Below are 18,492 nucleotides of genomic sequence, written 5' to 3' on the forward strand. Positions count from 1 at the left end.
TATCGTATCAATAAACAGTGTTTTCTCCGTTATAATAACTTTGTAGCGACCAACATCAATTAGAGCACACTGTATATATAATGTCGTTTTGTAAATATGTTAATCTTTTGTATTCTATTTCTTTGTGTGTAAACATTATCTTCTAAAGCTTTTGTATTATATCCATCTGTACCGATAACTTTTACTACTGTACATTCCTATAATTCCTATTAACAACATATTTTTAAATATACCCACTTACCACTCCCACACGACAAATTTTTTTTCGAAAATTTACAGACTGTGAACTTTTCACAATTAAATTTCCTTGTGTGTAAATATATTTCAACATTATCTTCTAAAGCTTTTGTATTCTATCCATCTGTGCCAATAACTTTTATTACTGTACCTTCCTATAATTCCTATTAACAACATATTTTTAAATATACCCACTTACCACTCCCACACGACAAATTTTTTTTCGAAAATTTACAGACTGTGAACTTTTCACAATTAAATTTCCTTGTGTGTAAATATATTTCAACATTATCTTCTAAAGCTTTTGTATTCTATCCATCTGTGCCAATAACTTTTATTACTGTACCTTCCTATAATTCCTATTAACAACATATTTTTAAATATACCCACTTACCACTCCCACACGACAAATTTTTTTTCGAAAATTTACAGACTGTGAACTTTTCACAATTAAATTTCCTTGTGTGTAAATATATTTCAACATTATCTTCTAAAGCTTTTGTATTCTATCCATCTGTGCCAATAACTTTTATTACTGTACCTTCCTATAATTCCTATTAACAACATATTTTTAAATATACCCACTTACCACTCCCACACGACAAATTTTTTTTCGAAAATTTACAGACTGTGAACTTTTCACAATTAAATTTCCTTGTGTGTAAATATATTTCAACATTATCTTCTAAAGCTTTTGTATTCTATCCATCTGTGCCAATAACTTTTATTACTGTACCTTCCTATAATTCCTATTAACAACATATTTTTAAATATACCCACTTACCACTCCCACACGACAAATTTTTTTTCGAAAATTTACAGACTGTGAACTTTTCACAATTAAATTTCCTTGTGTGTAAATATATTTCAACATTATCTTCTAAAGCTTTTGTATTCTATCCATCTGTGCCAATAACTTTTATTACTGTACCTTCCTATAATTCCTATTAACAACATATTTTTAAATATACCCACTTACCACTCCCACACGACAAATTTTTTTTCGAAAATTTACAGACTGTGAACTTTTCACAATTAAATTTCCTTGTGTGTAAATATATTTCAACATTATCTTCTAAAGCTTTTGTATTCTATCCATCTGTGCCAATAACTTTTATTACTGTACCTTCCTATAATTCCTATTAACAACATATTTTTAAATATACCCACTTACCACTCCCACACGACAAATTTTTTTTCGAAAATTTACAGACTGTGAACTTTTCACAATTAAATTTCCTTGTGTGTAAATATATTTCAACATTATCTTCTAAAGCTTTTGTATTCTATCCATCTGTGCCAATAACTTTTATTACTGTACCTTCCTATAATTCCTATTAACAACATATTTTTAAATATACCCACTTACCACTCCCACACGACAAATTTTTTTTCGAAAATTTACANTAATACATTCACTCAAGTGATTATAAATTATTGATAAATAATATCGGTTTAAAATATGGTACAAATATTAAATATGGCAGTATTTACAAAACGTATGAATGTACAAAAAGAGAGACAGGCAGTGAATCTTGTGAAAGTAATACGTCATGGTAATGATAATACTTTTTGAGGAATTTCTTTTTTTACAGCAATTAGTCTTATGTGGTTATTGGACAGGATTCCAAAAGAATATTATTTAATTTATCGATTTTTATCCAGTCTATTGTTCTTTCTCCTATTTTAAAATTTCGTATGCAACCTTTAAAGTTTTCTTTCATTTTTAAAGTTCCCACAACTCCATTATCTGGATACAAAAAGAGAAACAAAGACGAAATATTGACATATTAATATAATATAAAAGATTTCTGCACTTACCCGGTATGCCACCTATATAGAATGGGGCTTCGAGATCTTCCATTAAAGAATCTTCTTCGGGCTGCACCCATCCTCTTCGTACACCGTCCACATAAACCATAATTTCACTACTCGTATACAGAGCAGTGATGTTGTGCCACCTGTTATTGCAAAGGACAAAATCGGATAAATTATTGACCACATTCGTTATATTTCCAAATCCATTATCGGCGGTCATAACAACAGCTCCACTTTGAAGTTCCAAGGAAAGAGCTGGTCGATTGGTGGGATCGGAAAAGCTCAAAAATATTCCATTTTGTTCAGCAGTTCGGAATTCAAATTTTATTTCTAATATGCTATCGATTCGGAAGGAGTGGCCTGTAAAGTTCCGTTTAATTAGTGGGCAGTTATAAGAAATAGAAAGATAAATACTGACTGTATATTGCGTACGCGTCTCCCCCAAAATAAGCACCCTTTTCGATTTCAGGAAAACATTGTCCAATATTGTAGTGCATTGTGTTCTTGGCTTTTACTAGACTTTGAGCCACATCGTTCGTTTTCAGACTCCGTATGCAACCACGGAAGGGTTGAAAATCGGTCTAAAATTATTGGAATTTTTAATATTTGCTTAATTAACTGTGAGGTTTATCAATTTTCAACATACACATTTAAATTAATACCCACACTTTCTTGGTGTGAGGGTGTAGATCTTTAATCTATTGGTATCACAAGATTCTACATACTTTGTTACATATTTTAAGAGTTTTAAAGTTTCCAAAATAATTTCTTAAACTGTCGAAAATTTAGGTACGCTTTTTTAAATTTACAAATTTATATATAATTCTAGCAGCGCAAACGTGGTACTTTTATAACCATAAGCCAAACGTAAAATCTATTGATACCAAAAGATTCTACGTACTTTTTTACATATTTCAAGAGTTTTATAGTTCCCAAAATAATTTCTTAAACTTTCGAAAATTTAGGTGCGCTTTTTTAAGTTCTACAAATTTATATATAATTCTAGCAGCGCAAACTTGGTACTTTTATAACCATAAGCCAAACGTAAAATCTATTGATACCAAAAGATTCTACGTACTTTTTTACATATTTTAAGAGTTTTAAAGTTCCCAAAATAATTTCTTAAACTTTCGAAAATTTAGGTACGCTTTTTTAAATTTACAAATTTATATATAATTCTAGCAGCGCAAACGTGGTACTTTTATAACCATAAGCCAAACGTAAAATCTATTGATACCAAAAGATTCTACGTACTTTTTTACATATTTCAAGAGTTTTATAGTTCCCAAAATAATTTCTTAAACTTTCGAAAATTTAGGTGCGCTTTTTTAAGTTCTACAAATTTATATATAATTCTAGCAGCGCAAACGTGGTACTTTTATAACCATAAGCCAAACGTAAAATCTATTGATACCAAAAGATTCTACGTACTTTTTTACATATTTCAAGAGTTTTAAAGTTCCCAAAATAATTTCTTAAACTGTCGAAAATTTAGGTGCGCCTTTTTATGTTTGACATTTATAACCTAAGCCTATCCTAAAATCTATTAGTACCACAACGTTTTAGGTACTTTTTTACATACTTTAGGTGTTCTAGTTTTCAAAATAAATAGTTGATAATTTAGGTGCGTAATAATAACTAAGTCAGAGAAGACTTACAATCTGAGATGATGTGCTAACATTTTCCGGTATTCCTCCGATGTAAAGTTCTCTTTGTACTTTATTCTTTGGCATCCTCATTGGTTTCGTTTTAATGTTGTCCAAACTGACGACAACCTTGCGCTTTTTCTTTAATCCTTTCACGTCAATGGTTATCTTGTGCCATATTCCGTCGTCGACTTTTTGCGGTAAAGTTATCTTTCGTTTTCTTTTGCTATTTAGTTGCAGTTGAATTCTTCCATCTCTTATTTCCAACAAATTGTAATGTTGCTTTGGCCCCTTAGAAAAGCAGTAAGTAAAAAGTAACATCACTTGCCTATTGATACCAAAAGATTCTACGTACTTTTTTACATATTTCAAGAGTTTTAAAGTTCCCAAAATAATTTCTTAAACTTTCGAAAATTTAGTTGCGCTTTTTTAAGTTTTACAAATTTATATATAATTCTAACAGCGCAAACGTGGTACTTTTATAACCATAAGCCAAACGCCTTCCTATAATTCCTATTAACAACATATTTTTAAATATACCCACTTACCACTCCCACACGACAAATTTTTTTTCGAAAATTTACAGACTGTGAACTTTTCACAATTAAATTTCCTTGTGTGTAAATATATTTCAACATTATCTTCTAAAGCTTTTGTATNTAACATCACTTGCAACTAATAGAAATACTAATAAAAGTACCTTTGAAATAAACAACATTCCGTTGGGATAGAAAGTTCGGAATTCAAGTGATAATGTGTAGTCTTTACGCCAAAAGTATTCGCTCAGAGTATGTCGGACGTAACTGTATGGCTTATCTCCAAATTTTGCAGCGTTAGGATCTAAATTATAGTCTAAAACTTTGCCGCATCCTTCGGTGTTTTGCATTTCCTTCATGTTTATGGGATTCATATCTGATGAAACTTCAGGTGATTTACTGGTGGTAGTACTCTTCAATTTTCGTGGTGGAGTTATTGACTGTGATCGTCCAATTTTTACCTTTTTGAAGTCTTTTACGCTATCCTTAGTGAATTTTACTGGCCTGAAAACACGTCATTGTAAATTATATAAATAAGTTATTGTATCTAACTTCGTTGTTGAAATTCTTACTCATTGTCAATTATAATATTCTTTATTCCACCGGAAAATTTAATCTTCTCCTCGTCTTCTGGTATTCCCCCGATATAAATTGTACTCTGCTGAGAATTATGGGCTGATGGTGCGGTCACTTTGGCATTGTATTTAGTTTCACCGTTAATTTTTATCGACGCATTCTTCTTGTGTTTTATTGAAAATTCAACCGAAAAGTATTCATTGTAACTAATCGTTTCTTTAGTGGTTAACGTTACAATGCTCCCGTATTGTGTGTATATGGCGTTCAGACTTCCGTTTATTAAACTTATTTCCAGAAAGTCGTCCACTTTCAATATGAAAGCGTCTTTCTGGTCGGTGTACATTAAAAATAATATTTTGCTTTTAAATGGTACGGTCTTCATATTTATGAAACCTTCTCCGAAAAACCAGCACTTGATAAATGACAACTAAAAAAAAAACAATAAAACTTTATGATTCGTTTACGACTCGTTTTGTTTCTAACTAATTGTGCTATTTCGCCTAAATGTTGATTTAGTTTTTAGTAATATGCGACTTATAATCGCATAATTTCAGGTCATACGTATAAAAAGCTACGTTAATAAGGGATCTTTTCTTAGCTTCAGTAAACAATTTTATGTCACAAATGGCATATCTTTGATATTCGTTTAACAATATATGAACCACTTTATGAAGCTTTTTAATAGCGGTTAACATTTAAAAATATTCAAACAGTAAATTAAAATCAATGCAAATTATCTCAAAATTAATGAGAACAACATGTTACTGGTGTCACACCCTTGCCGGGAATCGAACCCGGGACATTTACTTTATTCACCACTACTCTGACAGCTAAGCTACGAGAAGAAACAGTAACAACAAACGTACGTATTACGCCACAGAGTCTCGGGTTCGATTGCCGGCGAGGGTGTGACAGCAGTAATATTTTTTTTTGTAGTGAGTGGAAATTGAATTAATTTCACATTAATGTTTAAACGTTAAATAATAACAGTACTTAATTAACTTACCTCATCATTCTTCTCTTCAATCCCATATGTTCTCAGATTACCTCCTTTTTCGTGGAAATTGAATTGCTGGTACTCACTAACGTCTTCCATACCGCCCAGTAACGAGTCGTGTGTGTGCAGTTTGCGAGTGAGATCGGTCTTGTTATATTCGGGAGGTACACCGCCAAAATAATAGTTAACTTTTCGTAATCTCACTATAGACGTTTTGTCGATATTGTCACGTACATCTTCCAATGATTCTTCACCAACGGAAAGAAGAGCCATATCAGTTTTACGTGAAATGCTCCATAGTTTCTCGGCGGCAATTTTCACTTTTTCACCCGTGTTGTAACGATTACTGCTGCGTAATATTATGGGCTGGTGATTTTGGTAGACGATTTGGTACATCACGTGTCCGTCTTGTAATGTAACTGCTAAATAACTTCCCTAAAAAAGTTTTAAACATTAAAAAAAAAATACAACGTGTACAACACGCTACTGAAGTGAAACTTCTTCAAACATACCGGGATAGTGGTTAAGGAATTGGTTTAATGGTATTATTTGCACACTATGAATTTAAATTTTACAATATACATGCCGGAGTTGCCTGTAACGAACGTTGCATTGAAGCACGCTCACGGCTCAAGCGATCCCCACTACGAACTCGACTACGTGGCCGAGTAGAGGGGGGACATCCGTTGCATGATTTCGTTACATAGCAACTCGCATGAAACGAAATTACCGTACCGTGCGTAAAGAAGTTTCACTTCAAAAAGTCTTATCATAAGTGAAATATATTACCGTTTCGAAGTCAGGAGCTAAAAATAGCAGAGCGTTTTCGTCAAATGTTCGAAGATAAAATTGAACGTAGAAATCTGGCTTTATTTTTCTTATTTGATTTTCTTTGGGACTCAAAGCATATCCTTCACCACCAAAGAAATCATAACCTGTTTCAATGCTCTCTGTTTCTCTGAAAGATTACGCATGTAAGTTTCGGTTTTATAAAATAATTACTGAAACATTTCTTACCTGAAGCATCCCATACATTCACCTGTGAAATTCTGAAAATCCCACAATCCTAGCTTGACATCCCCAAATATTACGTCGGTGATGCATGATGGTATTCCGTACAAACCTTCCCCTTTACCGATGTGTACCAAATCTGATTGCGTCGCATTGAAAATTCCAAATTCACTTTCATCTTTCTCAGTACCTTTCGACGTAACTATTTTGCTATCATTTATTTTCATTTCAACGTAGTTAACCGTCCTTGGTTCAAAAACATACAAACAGTTATTTAATATGAAAAATGATTTTTGAAATTGGAAAAATTATAAACGAAAAATGGCAGAGATTTCAGGTAAAATAGAAGAAAAAAAATGTTAAACAATTTGAAAAAGTAATTAAACAATTTAGGGTTCTTGCTTTTAGTAATCTGCGGCATGCTGGCGGGTACGGGGGGCGGGGAGGAGAGAGTGTTTAGAAAAAGCTCACCCCCCAAGATAATAAACGCATCAATTTTTGTGGATATTTCAAAACATTTTTCTATTCCAATGTATAATGTAACACGGTAAAGGGTACGGATGGAGGGAAAGGGGAAGTAGGGAAGGATCTCGAATTAATTTTACTTTTAAATAAAAATTGTTTCATTTGTTATGCATTCTGTATATGTAGTTATGTTAATTTACGTCCTTCGTTCCGTATACGAAGTTCAAAAATTATTTTTTTTATTCCTCGAAAAAGGGTAAAACTTTCTTTCTTACGCCCCCCCCCCCATTTCCCCCTGCCCGTAAGGTAAAAAGCAACTGCTAATGCTATTAAAAAATGTCTACCTTTCTATGTCGACTGCATAGGTGCCACTTTCCGTCAATTCCTGTTTCACCGATACGAGAGAGCTATTGACCAATTTTAATTCGTAAATGAGAATATTGTTGATTATTTTTAAATGCATGTATTGTTCTCCCGCCGGCAAATAAAACAAAGAGCTTGAACTCGTTTCGTCTGACACGTCGTAACTAAATTTGACCGTCAGTTTTGTAAGTAGCGAAGGTTCCAAGTTTCTCAAAACATACGAACGCGAACAGGTCGGTCCAGTTAATGGAACGCTTATCTGAGAGAAAAAAGAGCTTTTAATTAATTAATCTGTGGTTAGGGGGTCGAAGTTAATGTTTAATAAATAAAATGGTATTTACCACGTTTGCAATATTTCTTGCTTTTTGAATTGAGATTCGTAACTCTTGTAATCGTTTCGCAACAGCGTCGTTGAGGTGTCGTATGTGTGATAAGCTTTCGTCTTTCCTTTTATCCAATGTATACTTGTCGAACTTGTTTTCTGAAGCTTCTTTCAGGTTTTTCAGCGCATTTAATACTTGACCTTTGATGCTACCTAAATTTTGTTTTGGGAAACAACTGTTGTGATATGATAGGAATGTGTTACTTACCAGAAGGAGAAGTTAGATTTCGCATCTTCTCCAAAGGCTTTAACAGATCCTGTTGTTTTCGGAGTTCCAGATCTGACAGAAGTTGATGAACATTTCGCATATTGTGTATATCGTTATTGGCCGTTCTGATTACTGACTCGACACCATTTGTAGATGTTCCCCTAAGTTTTTCCTTAATCTCGCGAATCAGTTTATCTTGGTTCTTGTTGTCGAGGCCATTTTGCCAATTGTTAGAATTTACGTTTCCAAGCTTTACCTTTATGTAATGGACCTTTTCTTTTAAATCTAAAATGCATAACATCAATATAAACGTTTTTGAATTGAAAAATATTACGGTAAATACCTTGAATTTTTTGCTTCTGTATCGTAATTCTTTTGTCCAATCTGTCTGCGTCAGCTACGGCGATTGATACGTTATCTGTTAGAGGATCACCATAATTTGGATATATCTGGTCGTGTATCGTTTGCAATATTGTAAGAACCTCCCCTGTAGTATTTCTGGCTTCTTCGACTCCTTTTGTGATTGTCTTGTAAGCTGTTCCGGCTTTGATGGCGTCTGCATCTTTGGAGAAATTGAAAGAGCTAAAACAATATAAAAATCGAACGTAGTTCACAGGATGTCAAGGTATAAAATTTTTAAACTTACTTAATAATAAAGTTAACTTTGTCCTTTAATTCATCGACATGTTTATTGACCCTATTTTTGTAGTCTGTTAGTTCGGATTCAACGTCGTCTAAATCTAAATCCTCAATTTTTGTTGTCAGTTCTTCCAAATCATACTCATTACTGAGAATATTTTGATGCTCTTTTGCCTTTTCTAGAACTGCCGACGCTTTGTTCATAGTGTCTTTCATTTGTTTAAGATCTTCCTCTACTTTTGATCGTAAATTGTTTAAATTTTCAACAGTTGATTGTAGTCGATTAAAGGTGCGATTGTTGTTTACGTTATTTTCTGCTGTTATTCTGTTGTTCAGATCAATTTCTCGTAAAATATCTCTCAGTTCATCAAGTCGGATTGTCAAACTTTTAAGATCTTCCTTCGCCCTTTGTGGATCCAGGTTGGTGGTTTCTGTCATTTGTTTTATTCTTTTTTCAATTTTTTTGCACATTTTTAGGACTTGTTTGTTATCTTTCAATCCGTTTTTGATATTCTTGATTTCGGTCAATAACTGATCCGCTTGTTTTACTGCTTCTCGTGTACTGACATGAGAGTTTCCGAAGTTTTTTAGTGCATCGATAGTTTTTGCAATTGAAGCTTTAGTTTTTGAAATATTATCCGATATATCCTGGACGTTGTTTCTCAAAGCATTGTTTATTTTAGATATTTCGTTTAGTTTTGGTTTGTAGGATTGACTCGTTTTGTTAAGTGTTTTCAAATCGTTTTCCAGCGAGTCCATTCTTTTTGTGGAAATGACCTCTTGAGCTTTTGCAAGCTGGATTTGATGTTTGGAAAATCGGTTTTCGAAACGTTCGTATGATTCTTCCGCTTCTCTCAATTTTTTCCATGGAGGCTGAAGGGTACCACTTGATAACAAGTGCGTGTTTGCGCCCAGCTTTTCATCCATCCATTCAATATCATTTAGGAGCCACTGAGTGCAGTTATCGCAAGCTAAAATTGATATGTACATTTGTACATGGGTACTTTTTCGAAATATCTTTTGGCCAATATTAAACTCAGCCATAAAGGCATATTAGAGGCAGAAACAACAGTTAAGAGGGGTAGAAGTAGACCTAGATTAGATTACTGTTCACAAATAGTTTAAGGATGAGGGATGATCTAGCTTTAGGGAAATGCAAATATTAGCTCAGGATAGGAAAGAGTCCAGTCTTAGGACTGACGACTTTATGGTAATGATGAAAAAAATTTAAGAAAAATTATGTTTACCAAATTAGGTCTAGATAAAATTTCCCCTAACTTACGATAACACCCGTGCCTTTGAAGAGTGTGTCTCGGTTTTTCACATTGTGAACATTGTTTTCCTGTGATACCCGCCTTACATTTGCATTGTCCCGAATGTGGATCACATTGGCATACTCCATGAAGGCACTCGATTGGCGAAACTCCTTCTATATTGCAATTACAAGGCTTGCAACTACCCCCAGGTTCCTGGGGATTGCCATAATATCCAACAGTACACTTATTGCATTTAGCTCCGGTATAACCTAATTGGTAATAAAATGTTAAAATTTTGAGAATTTGTTTTCTTTTATCAAAGTACCTGGTTTACAAATGCATTGAAATTGGGTCTTTCTCCCTACCAACGGTTTACATTCTTGCGCAAAGTTTTGATCGATGGAGGGACACGGACAAGGTTCACATTTACCGTCTGGATGCAAAGGATTTCCATAATAGCCATCGGCGCAGCGTTCGCAGAAGTTTCCTTGCGTATTATGCCGACAATGCTGAAAGGCGAAGTGTTTTTTATGGTCGCAGTTTCACTACTTTGATGGTTCTAATTTTTACCAAACAGTAACCGGTTTCAATGTCGCAAACTTCTGATCTTCCATTACAAACACATGCTTTAGCTTCACCTACTAATGTGCTTATTACAATAGTGCCGTTAACAGACGTAGGGGTGTAATAACGGTAGAAGCCAATGCTTGGATTTTGACATGATGTGGAATTATATTTTCGTGGACATTCACACAATTCGACTCCCTTCGCGATGGGCGGGGGATTTCCGGGTACTTCAATAGCCGTATCCAATGTTAAGTCTTGTAACCTTAAATAATAAAATTAATGGTTTCTATTTTATTTCCTGACTTAATGATAAATGAAAACTTACAAAAGTTTTTCGAAAAGGGAGTACTCGGTGGCCCTGATGAAAATGTTTTCCACATGTTGTAAGGCAATCATAAACAGTTTCCTTTGATCTATGTCGATGCCTTCGGGCTGTTTTTTTCTCCATAGAGATTCGTGAAGTCGAATTTCGTAATGATCTTTCGTAACCGGAAGTAGAGGATAATATTCAAGAATTATATGGCCGTGCGAGTGGAGTTGGACCAAGGGATAACGTTGAAGTATTTCGTGAGGTAGTTGATGTTTTGGTTCAAATGTTGCAATTTTAAATCTAAGATAACCGCCGTATGATAAAATACGATCGCCGGTGAAAAGAGGGTGCAATTGCCAATAAAGTGGAGCAGTGAAATGGTTACTGTCGATTGTTAAGTTACCGTAAATCCCGGGAATGACTAGAAGTTCTTCGGATTCGATTATCTCATTTGATGTAACGGGCGGATCCTATAAAAAAAAGTTGAACATGCAAATTCAATGCATTCGTGGAGAGTGAGAGGAATTTTTTTAAAATGTTTTTTTTACTTTTCGTACTAATTTATCGGACGGTCTAACTGTTAAGATGCGACTAGAATTGAGACGGATTTGACCCCAGGTTAAGCCAGCTTCGTTACATTTGGACGATCTTCCGAAACAGAAGCATTGCGTACACCCATTAGGATTTTCCAAATCCAAGCCAAACGTTCCTTCTTTACATTTGTTACATTTTTTGCCTTCGACATTCGTCTGCAAGCAAAACAGTTAATCAAAGCCCAACATTGCTTTGAAACACAGCGCATACTTTGCATGGACACTGCCCACTACTGTCGCAGGTACACGTCCCATTTGAGGTACAGTTACCCTGAGCTTTGTCGGTACCAGACCTATCGCATTGACAGGGTCGACATCTTGGATACCCAAAGTACCCGTGGTCGCAACGATCGCAATTCATACCGGTATAACCTTGTCTACAAATGCATTCGCCAGTTTGAAGATTGCATTGCTGTTTTGTACTACCTGCCGGTGAACATTTGCAAGACTAAAAGGAATAAGTACATAATTGAACTAAATCGATAATAACAACTGGTTCAAGAATATATACCCTGCATCCCCTTTCTGGCTCGTAACCCCACGCATTTACAACGCAAAGATGACAATGGACACCGTAACTGTTAGGTGGACACACGCATTTTCCTGTATCAGGATCGCAAATGTGACCTTTCTTAAGGCAGACATCACACTCTGAAATGGGTTTTGAATTATGGATGTTTTATAATTAATTGTTTAGATAAATAACCACCTTTACACCCTGTTTCAGAAAACCCATAATAATTGGGTAAACATGCATCACACTGCAATCCTCCTACACCTTGCTTACAATTACATTGGCCAGTTTTGGACTGGCACACTGGACTTTCTGAACCTTCTGGGTTACATTGACAGGGTTCGCAGCCCACACGTGTGTCCCAATAGCCTTCCTACATATTAAACATTTTATAACACGTAATATCAACTACAATGCTAGTGCAAAGTTGATTCTTATCATATCATTTAACTTGAGGAATACTTTTTCTATCGATATGTAGTAATAGGTAATTTGTTTTTAAAAATATATTTCAAGACAAAACAATTTAAGTTTTAGACATACCTGACACTTATTACATGTTCTTCCTATATAATGTGGCTTGCACCTACATTGACCACTGGTTATGTCACACGTTGGAATTTCAGAACCCTTTGGATCGCAGTTACAACCTGAAAGAGAGGCAGAGTTTAGTATTTTGAAATAATCAGTAATATATATGTGTTAGGATCCTTGCGATAGCACAAGATAGTTAATAACGTAATAAAGTTACTAAAATACATCAAAAGAGATGTTTCTTTTATTAAAACATAACCCCCCCCCCATACACATTTTTTTTATATGTANTGCACTGGAAGTTGAGAACTTCAAAAACAGTTACAAAGAAAGCGTCGAAAGGTATTTAGAAGAATTAATTGTACGTCGAGAGCTTTCCGACAACTATTGTTTTTACAATGAAAATTACGACAATATTGAAGGCGCTGACAAATGGGCCAGGACAACGTTGGACATCCACCGGTAAATGTTCGCTTTATCAGTTCTTTTCATCTTTGTTTTCTTGATTTTATATCCAATCGTAGTAAAGACAAGAGAGAATATATTTACACGAAAGAACAGTTTGCGCAAGCTAAGACACACGACGAAATTTGGAATGCAGCTCAAGTTCAGGTTATAAACGAAGGAAGAATGCACGGATATATTCGAATGTATTGGTGTAAAAAAATTCTGGAATGGACCAAAAGTCCTGAAGAAGCAATAGAAATTGGTCTCCATTTGAACGACACTTTCGCATTGGACGGAAATAATCCAAACGGATTTGTTGGTAAACAAATTTAATTAAATGAATAACAGTAATGATAAGTACATATTTGTAGGTGTAATGTGGTCAATTTGTATTATTATTTTGGTCTCGTCTTAGTGTTTTCATTTTTTTTTTTTATTTTTAAAAGTTTGATGGTGCATTGTTCTTTCCAACATTCAGGTTTTATTTACATCAAGTTGTTTTGTGTTGCCGTGAGTAACGTCGTTGTGGTTTCTCCTTTTCCGGGAACGCGTTTGTCGATTGCACCGTGTGACGTCATTGGTATTATTCAGCTGCAACTAACGACTGACATTGAGAATGCATCGTACATTTTAAAAGGTGCAACCCAAGTGCAACTGGTTCGTTCGTTCGTTCGTTGCGTTTGTGAATTTGCCGCGTTCTCGACAATTTAAAAAGCTCCCAGGAACAACAACTGTGTTGTGTAACTGTCCAGCGGAGCCGCTTTGCGTTTATTTCTCGTTCGTTATTGCCGGAGACTTCTTAAAAACCAAGAATGACCAGTTTAAAAGAATATATAAATGTGTTAACAACGGTGCTTCAGTGAGCTCTGATGATATTCCACCGTCCACCAACAGTTTATTTTTCCGGTAAAATGTACTATCGATAAGTTAAGATTTATTAAGTTATCATTAATCCATTCTGCGTACATTAATTTAGTCTAAATTTAACGATTTATTAATGGTAGTGTTAACTGCTAAATGTCGACGAAGATTACATAACGGATGTGACCTTCGGCAATGATTCAGTAAATCTACTAGTACAAGATAATATTAGAGTACATTAACTTATTCACATTAGACGAAGACGATTTTAAACTTTAAATTTAATCCAAATGTTTGTGCGTAAAAATAAAAGGCAGATTTAAACGAGTTAGCAAAATCGTCATCCAATTCAGATGGCATCCATAACTCCGAGAGTAGGAAGTAAAGTCGATTGGACTAAGTTCACGAAAGAAAATTTTATATCTGCGATAAAAGAATCAAGATCGAAGGAAGGTGAGCGAGTGGAAGATTTTAAGTTCAACAAAAACAGGATCAGAATTTTAAGCGATTGCAAAGAAGTTAAAGAAAGTAGCGATGGAATCCTGTATTGGATGTGCCGGGACTGTCGTGTCCAGGACAACTGGGCCATGCTATTCGCCCAAAGGCTCGCAAGGAAAAACAAAATTCCACTGTTTGTCTGCTACTTTACCAAGAATGGGTCTGAACTTGTTCCTACCAGAAGGCACAACAATTTTTTGATAAATGGTTAGTGGCATTATATACTACAAAAAATTTTATCAGACTACCGATATGAGCAATAAGTCCTAAATCTATAAGTTCATTGTCATTTGTTTATTAATAAGTTTTGAAGAAATTATTTTTTATATTGCTTTTGTATTTTGTTATTAAAGATTAATATTTTGTGCTAACATTCCATTTGTTTAAAACGAAATTATCTAAAATAAGTGATTATCCTTAAGGTCTCAAAGAAGTTGCCGAGGAATGCTCCCGGTTAAATATAAAATTCCATTTAATCAACGGTGATCCTTGCAAGTCCTTGGTGGACATTGTAATAAGAAACAATATCGGAAGCGTCATATGTGAACTAAATCCACTAAGAAAACCCAAGAAATGGCAGCAAACAGTAAAAGGAATGTTACCAAACGACGTGTCGCTTGTACAGGTAGGTAATGTTAGAAACGTACCAATTTGAGATTCGTTGAACGAACTCGTGTTGATGTTTCAAAAGGTTGATGCGCACAATATTGTCCCAGTTTGGATAACGTCTTCGAAACAGGAGCTAGCAGCTAGAACAATCCGTCCAAAAATCAACAGAAACTTGGAAGAATATTTAACAGGCTTTCCGATGGTATCAAAACACGAATACGCGGGCGAATTAAACTTAAACAATATGGTAAAGAAACTCTTTAAAAGAAAAAAAAACGGATATTTTATCGTAGTTGCTGTAATTATATTATTAGGAGTATTCGTTTGAAGATGCTATCAAATCGTTTGAGTCAGAAAAGGATGTGGATTTGCCTGAGATAAAATGGGCCAAACCATCAGGGACAACTGCAGGCATTGAAATGCTACATTTGTTTTTAACAACACGACTAAAAAATTATGCCACGACTAGTGGAGATCCTTCGAAAGATAATTTATCGAGAATGTCGTCGTGGGTGAATTTTGGTATTTATAATTAAAATAGCACTCGCCTTTATTATCATAATTGTGTATCTTTCTAGGTCAATTATCGGCACAAAGGATTGCACTGGAAGTTGAGAACTTCAAAAACAGTTACAAAGAAAGCGTCGAAAGGTATTTAGAAGAACTAATTGTACGTCGAGAGCTTTCCGACAACTATTGTTTTTACAATGAAAATTACGACAATATTGAAGGCGCTGACAAATGGGCCAGGACAACGTTGGACATCCACCGGTAAATGTTCGCTTTATCAGTTCTTTTCATCTTTGTTTTCTTGATTTTATATCCAATCGTAGTAAAGACAAGAGAGAATATATTTACACGAAAGAACAGTTTGCGCAAGCTAAGACACACGACGAAATTTGGAATGCAGCTCAAGTTCAGGTTATAAACGAAGGAAGAATGCACGGATACATTCGAATGTATTGGTGTAAAAAAATCCTGGAATGGACCAAGAGTCCTGAAGAAGCAATAGAAATTGGTCTCCATTTGAACGACACCTTCGCATTGGACGGAAATAATCCAAACGGATTTGTTGGTAAACAAATTTAATTAAATGAATAACAGTAATGATAAGTACATATTTGTAGGTGTAATGTGGTCAATTTGTGGAGTCCATGATCATGGCTGGACTGAACGACCGATATTTGGAAAAATTCGGTTTATGGTGTTTTGGAGCATGAGAAAAAAATTCGACGCCGATGCGTTTTGTGAGCAGTACGGAAGAAGAATTGATAACGCCACAGCACCCAAAGCTAAAAAACAATCAGTTTCTAATATCAAGCAAACATATCTGAATAAAAAGCAATCAACGAAAAGCCATTCTGAATCAGACAATGAAGAGAAAGTGCAAGAAAAGAAGTCCAGACCAAGGAGAAATAAAAATGAAACTTCTCGCCTGCAACCAAAAAAGAAAACTAAACTAAAATAGAAAATATTTGTATCTAGTAAACAAATAAATATATTTTTTACATAAAAAAAATTGTTGGTATTTTTTTAAAAGAGACGTTCTCGTTAGTTTCTGTACTAAGTTTGTTTCATCGTTGGAGATATGTGATCTCTAGAACTACAAATTATTTTTTTCATTATTAGAAATAGCTGCAAAACAGAGGACGATAAGGAGTCAAGAAGAAATAGGTATTACAATAATTTTAATTAATTAAAATCAGACAGAAAGGGGTAAAATGTTCTTTACTAATTAGGTAATTCGTAATTCCATCGAGAACGTATTTGTTACGTTAGATCAAATTTTGTGTATAAATCTTTGATCTGACATAAGTTCTCGGGTGATTATACAAGAAAAATAAAAATTTTAATGTCTCCTAATGTAATTTATTAATTAACTGATTTACCTTGAAAAAGGCTTAGATCAAAAGGCAAAACGTCGGTGGAATTACGAATTACATAATTAATAAATACCATTTCATCCCTTTTTCGTTGCTTTTAATTGAATGTACTAGTATTTTGTATCTTTAACATAACATAAAAAAAAGAACAATCCGTCGATATTTGGTTTTCATTTTAAAAAGTCGGAATTACCGCAAAAGTCAATAATAAAATGTGCAATCCGTAAGCCGAAATGCTCTGGAATATGTCATGTACTAATTCAAAAAAAGATAAGTACTTTCGGTAGGGCAGACAAAATTATGGGAAATCGATGACAACGGGACCGTGAAATGTGGAATTTGCCGTCAGGTTTTAAAATCTCTTTTCATGTTAAATCAGCTTAGTTGCCTGTGCTGACTGCTTCGTGGGCCCTACGTACGCCAGAATACCTTCAATAATTACGGCACATTGAAAATGCGATTAAATTTTAAATTATTAACAGCCAGAGAAATTAAACGTCAATCAAATTCGGAAGATTATTATCAGGAAGGAATTCGATTTGAACCGGCTGTAAGTACGTGGCCCCGTGACTGTTCAAACGTACCATTTAGGAAGACGACGTTTTTTAAAAATTCTAAACTGCTTCACGTTAATTAATAATTAGTAGACTCAATTTATCACCGAAAAATCTATTTAAAGCCAATCAAAGTCTTCTGTTTTTATACACGAAACGATTAATATTTTAACTTGGATGATGTTCACATTTTTCAAAGAGAAAAGTTTACGATTTATCAAATAAAATAAATAAAACTTGCCCCAACATGAAATTATTTCCTTTTTGGAAAGCTATCATGTATATAAGCAGCTGCTAATTAAGAAAAATTAATACAAATAATGTTACCAAACGACGTGTCGCTTGTACAGGTAGGTAATGTTAGAAATGTAACAATCTGAGATTCGTTGAACGAACTCGTGTTGATGTTTCAAAAGGTTGATGCGCACAATATTGTCCCAGTTTGGATAACGTCTTCGAAACAGGAGCTAGCAGCTAGAACAATCCGTCCAAAAATCAACAGAAACTTGGAAGAATATTTAACAGGCTTTCCGATGGTATCAAAACACGAATACGCGGGCGAATTAAACTTAAACAATATGGTAAAGAAACTCTTTAAAAGACAAAAAAACGGATATTTTACCGTAGTTGCTGTAATTATATTATTAGGAGTATTCGTTTGAAGATGCTATCAAATCGTTTAAGTCAGAAAAGGATGTGGATTTGCCTGAGATAAAATGGGCCAAACCATCAGGGACAACTGCAGGCATTGAAATGCTACATTTGTTTTTAACAACACGTCTGGAAAATTATGCCACGACTAGTGGAGATCCTTCGAAAGATAATTTATCGAGAATGTCGTCGTGGGTGAATTTTGGTATTTATAATTAAAATAGCACTCGCCTTTATTATCATAATTGTGTATCTTTCCAGGTCAATTATCGGCACAAAGGATTGCACTGGAAGTTGAGAACTTCAAAAACAGCTACAAAGAAAGCGTCGAAAGGTA

General features: G+C 34.5%; 2 protein-coding genes across 3 annotated transcripts in view; one reads left to right on the plus strand and one right to left on the minus strand.

Annotated features, from left to right (window-relative positions):
• Positions 1-1,650: 1,650 nt before the first annotated feature.
• Positions 1,651-18,492, minus strand: part of LOC108732987 (laminin subunit alpha-1) — a 241,615-nt gene continuing 224,773 nt past the window's right edge. The window contains exons 11-33 of the mRNA XM_025973631.1: positions 12,662-12,768; positions 12,314-12,491; positions 12,116-12,255; positions 11,816-12,052; positions 11,560-11,760; positions 11,027-11,481; positions 10,705-10,963; positions 10,460-10,643; positions 10,161-10,403; positions 8,886-9,849; positions 8,583-8,821; positions 8,240-8,524; positions 7,991-8,184; positions 7,631-7,908; positions 6,828-7,067; positions 6,600-6,768; positions 5,820-6,245; positions 4,810-5,240; positions 4,402-4,741; positions 3,714-3,992; positions 2,474-2,636; positions 2,059-2,415; positions 1,651-1,987 (exon numbers count right to left, since the gene is read on the minus strand). Coding sequence (XP_025829416.1) covers positions 1,842-1,987; positions 2,059-2,415; positions 2,474-2,636; positions 3,714-3,992; positions 4,402-4,741; positions 4,810-5,240; positions 5,820-6,245; positions 6,600-6,768; positions 6,828-7,067; positions 7,631-7,908; positions 7,991-8,184; positions 8,240-8,524; positions 8,583-8,821; positions 8,886-9,849; positions 10,161-10,403; positions 10,460-10,643; positions 10,705-10,963; positions 11,027-11,481; positions 11,560-11,760; positions 11,816-12,052; positions 12,116-12,255; positions 12,314-12,491; positions 12,662-12,768 — 6,515 coding nt within the window. The 3' untranslated portion in view covers positions 1,651-1,841. The remainder of the gene's footprint in view (positions 1,988-2,058; positions 2,416-2,473; positions 2,637-3,713; positions 3,993-4,401; positions 4,742-4,809; positions 5,241-5,819; positions 6,246-6,599; positions 6,769-6,827; positions 7,068-7,630; positions 7,909-7,990; positions 8,185-8,239; positions 8,525-8,582; positions 8,822-8,885; positions 9,850-10,160; positions 10,404-10,459; positions 10,644-10,704; positions 10,964-11,026; positions 11,482-11,559; positions 11,761-11,815; positions 12,053-12,115; positions 12,256-12,313; positions 12,492-12,661; positions 12,769-18,492) is intronic.
• On the plus strand, positions 13,667-16,544 carry LOC108733060 (deoxyribodipyrimidine photo-lyase). 2 transcript variants are annotated; one of them, XM_025973594.1, is made up of 7 exons: positions 13,667-14,665; positions 14,881-15,083; positions 15,150-15,314; positions 15,382-15,589; positions 15,646-15,838; positions 15,901-16,138; positions 16,195-16,288. In XM_025973594.1, exons 1-7 carry the CDS (start codon positions 14,314-14,316, stop codon positions 16,198-16,200), a joined length of 1,365 nt encoding a protein of 454 aa, XP_025829379.1. In that variant the 5' UTR covers positions 13,667-14,313; the 3' UTR covers positions 16,201-16,288. The 2 variants fall into 2 exon arrangements, with proteins under 2 accessions (XP_025829379.1, XP_018319593.2); XM_018464091.2 differs by having other exon boundaries at positions 13,674-14,665; positions 15,901-16,142; positions 16,195-16,544.

Source organism: Agrilus planipennis, unplaced genomic scaffold (assembly GCF_000699045.2).
Source record: "Agrilus planipennis isolate EAB-ADULT unplaced genomic scaffold, Apla_2.0 scaffold51, whole genome shotgun sequence".
In the NCBI taxonomy this organism is placed as follows: domain Eukaryota; kingdom Metazoa; phylum Arthropoda; class Insecta; order Coleoptera; family Buprestidae; genus Agrilus; species Agrilus planipennis.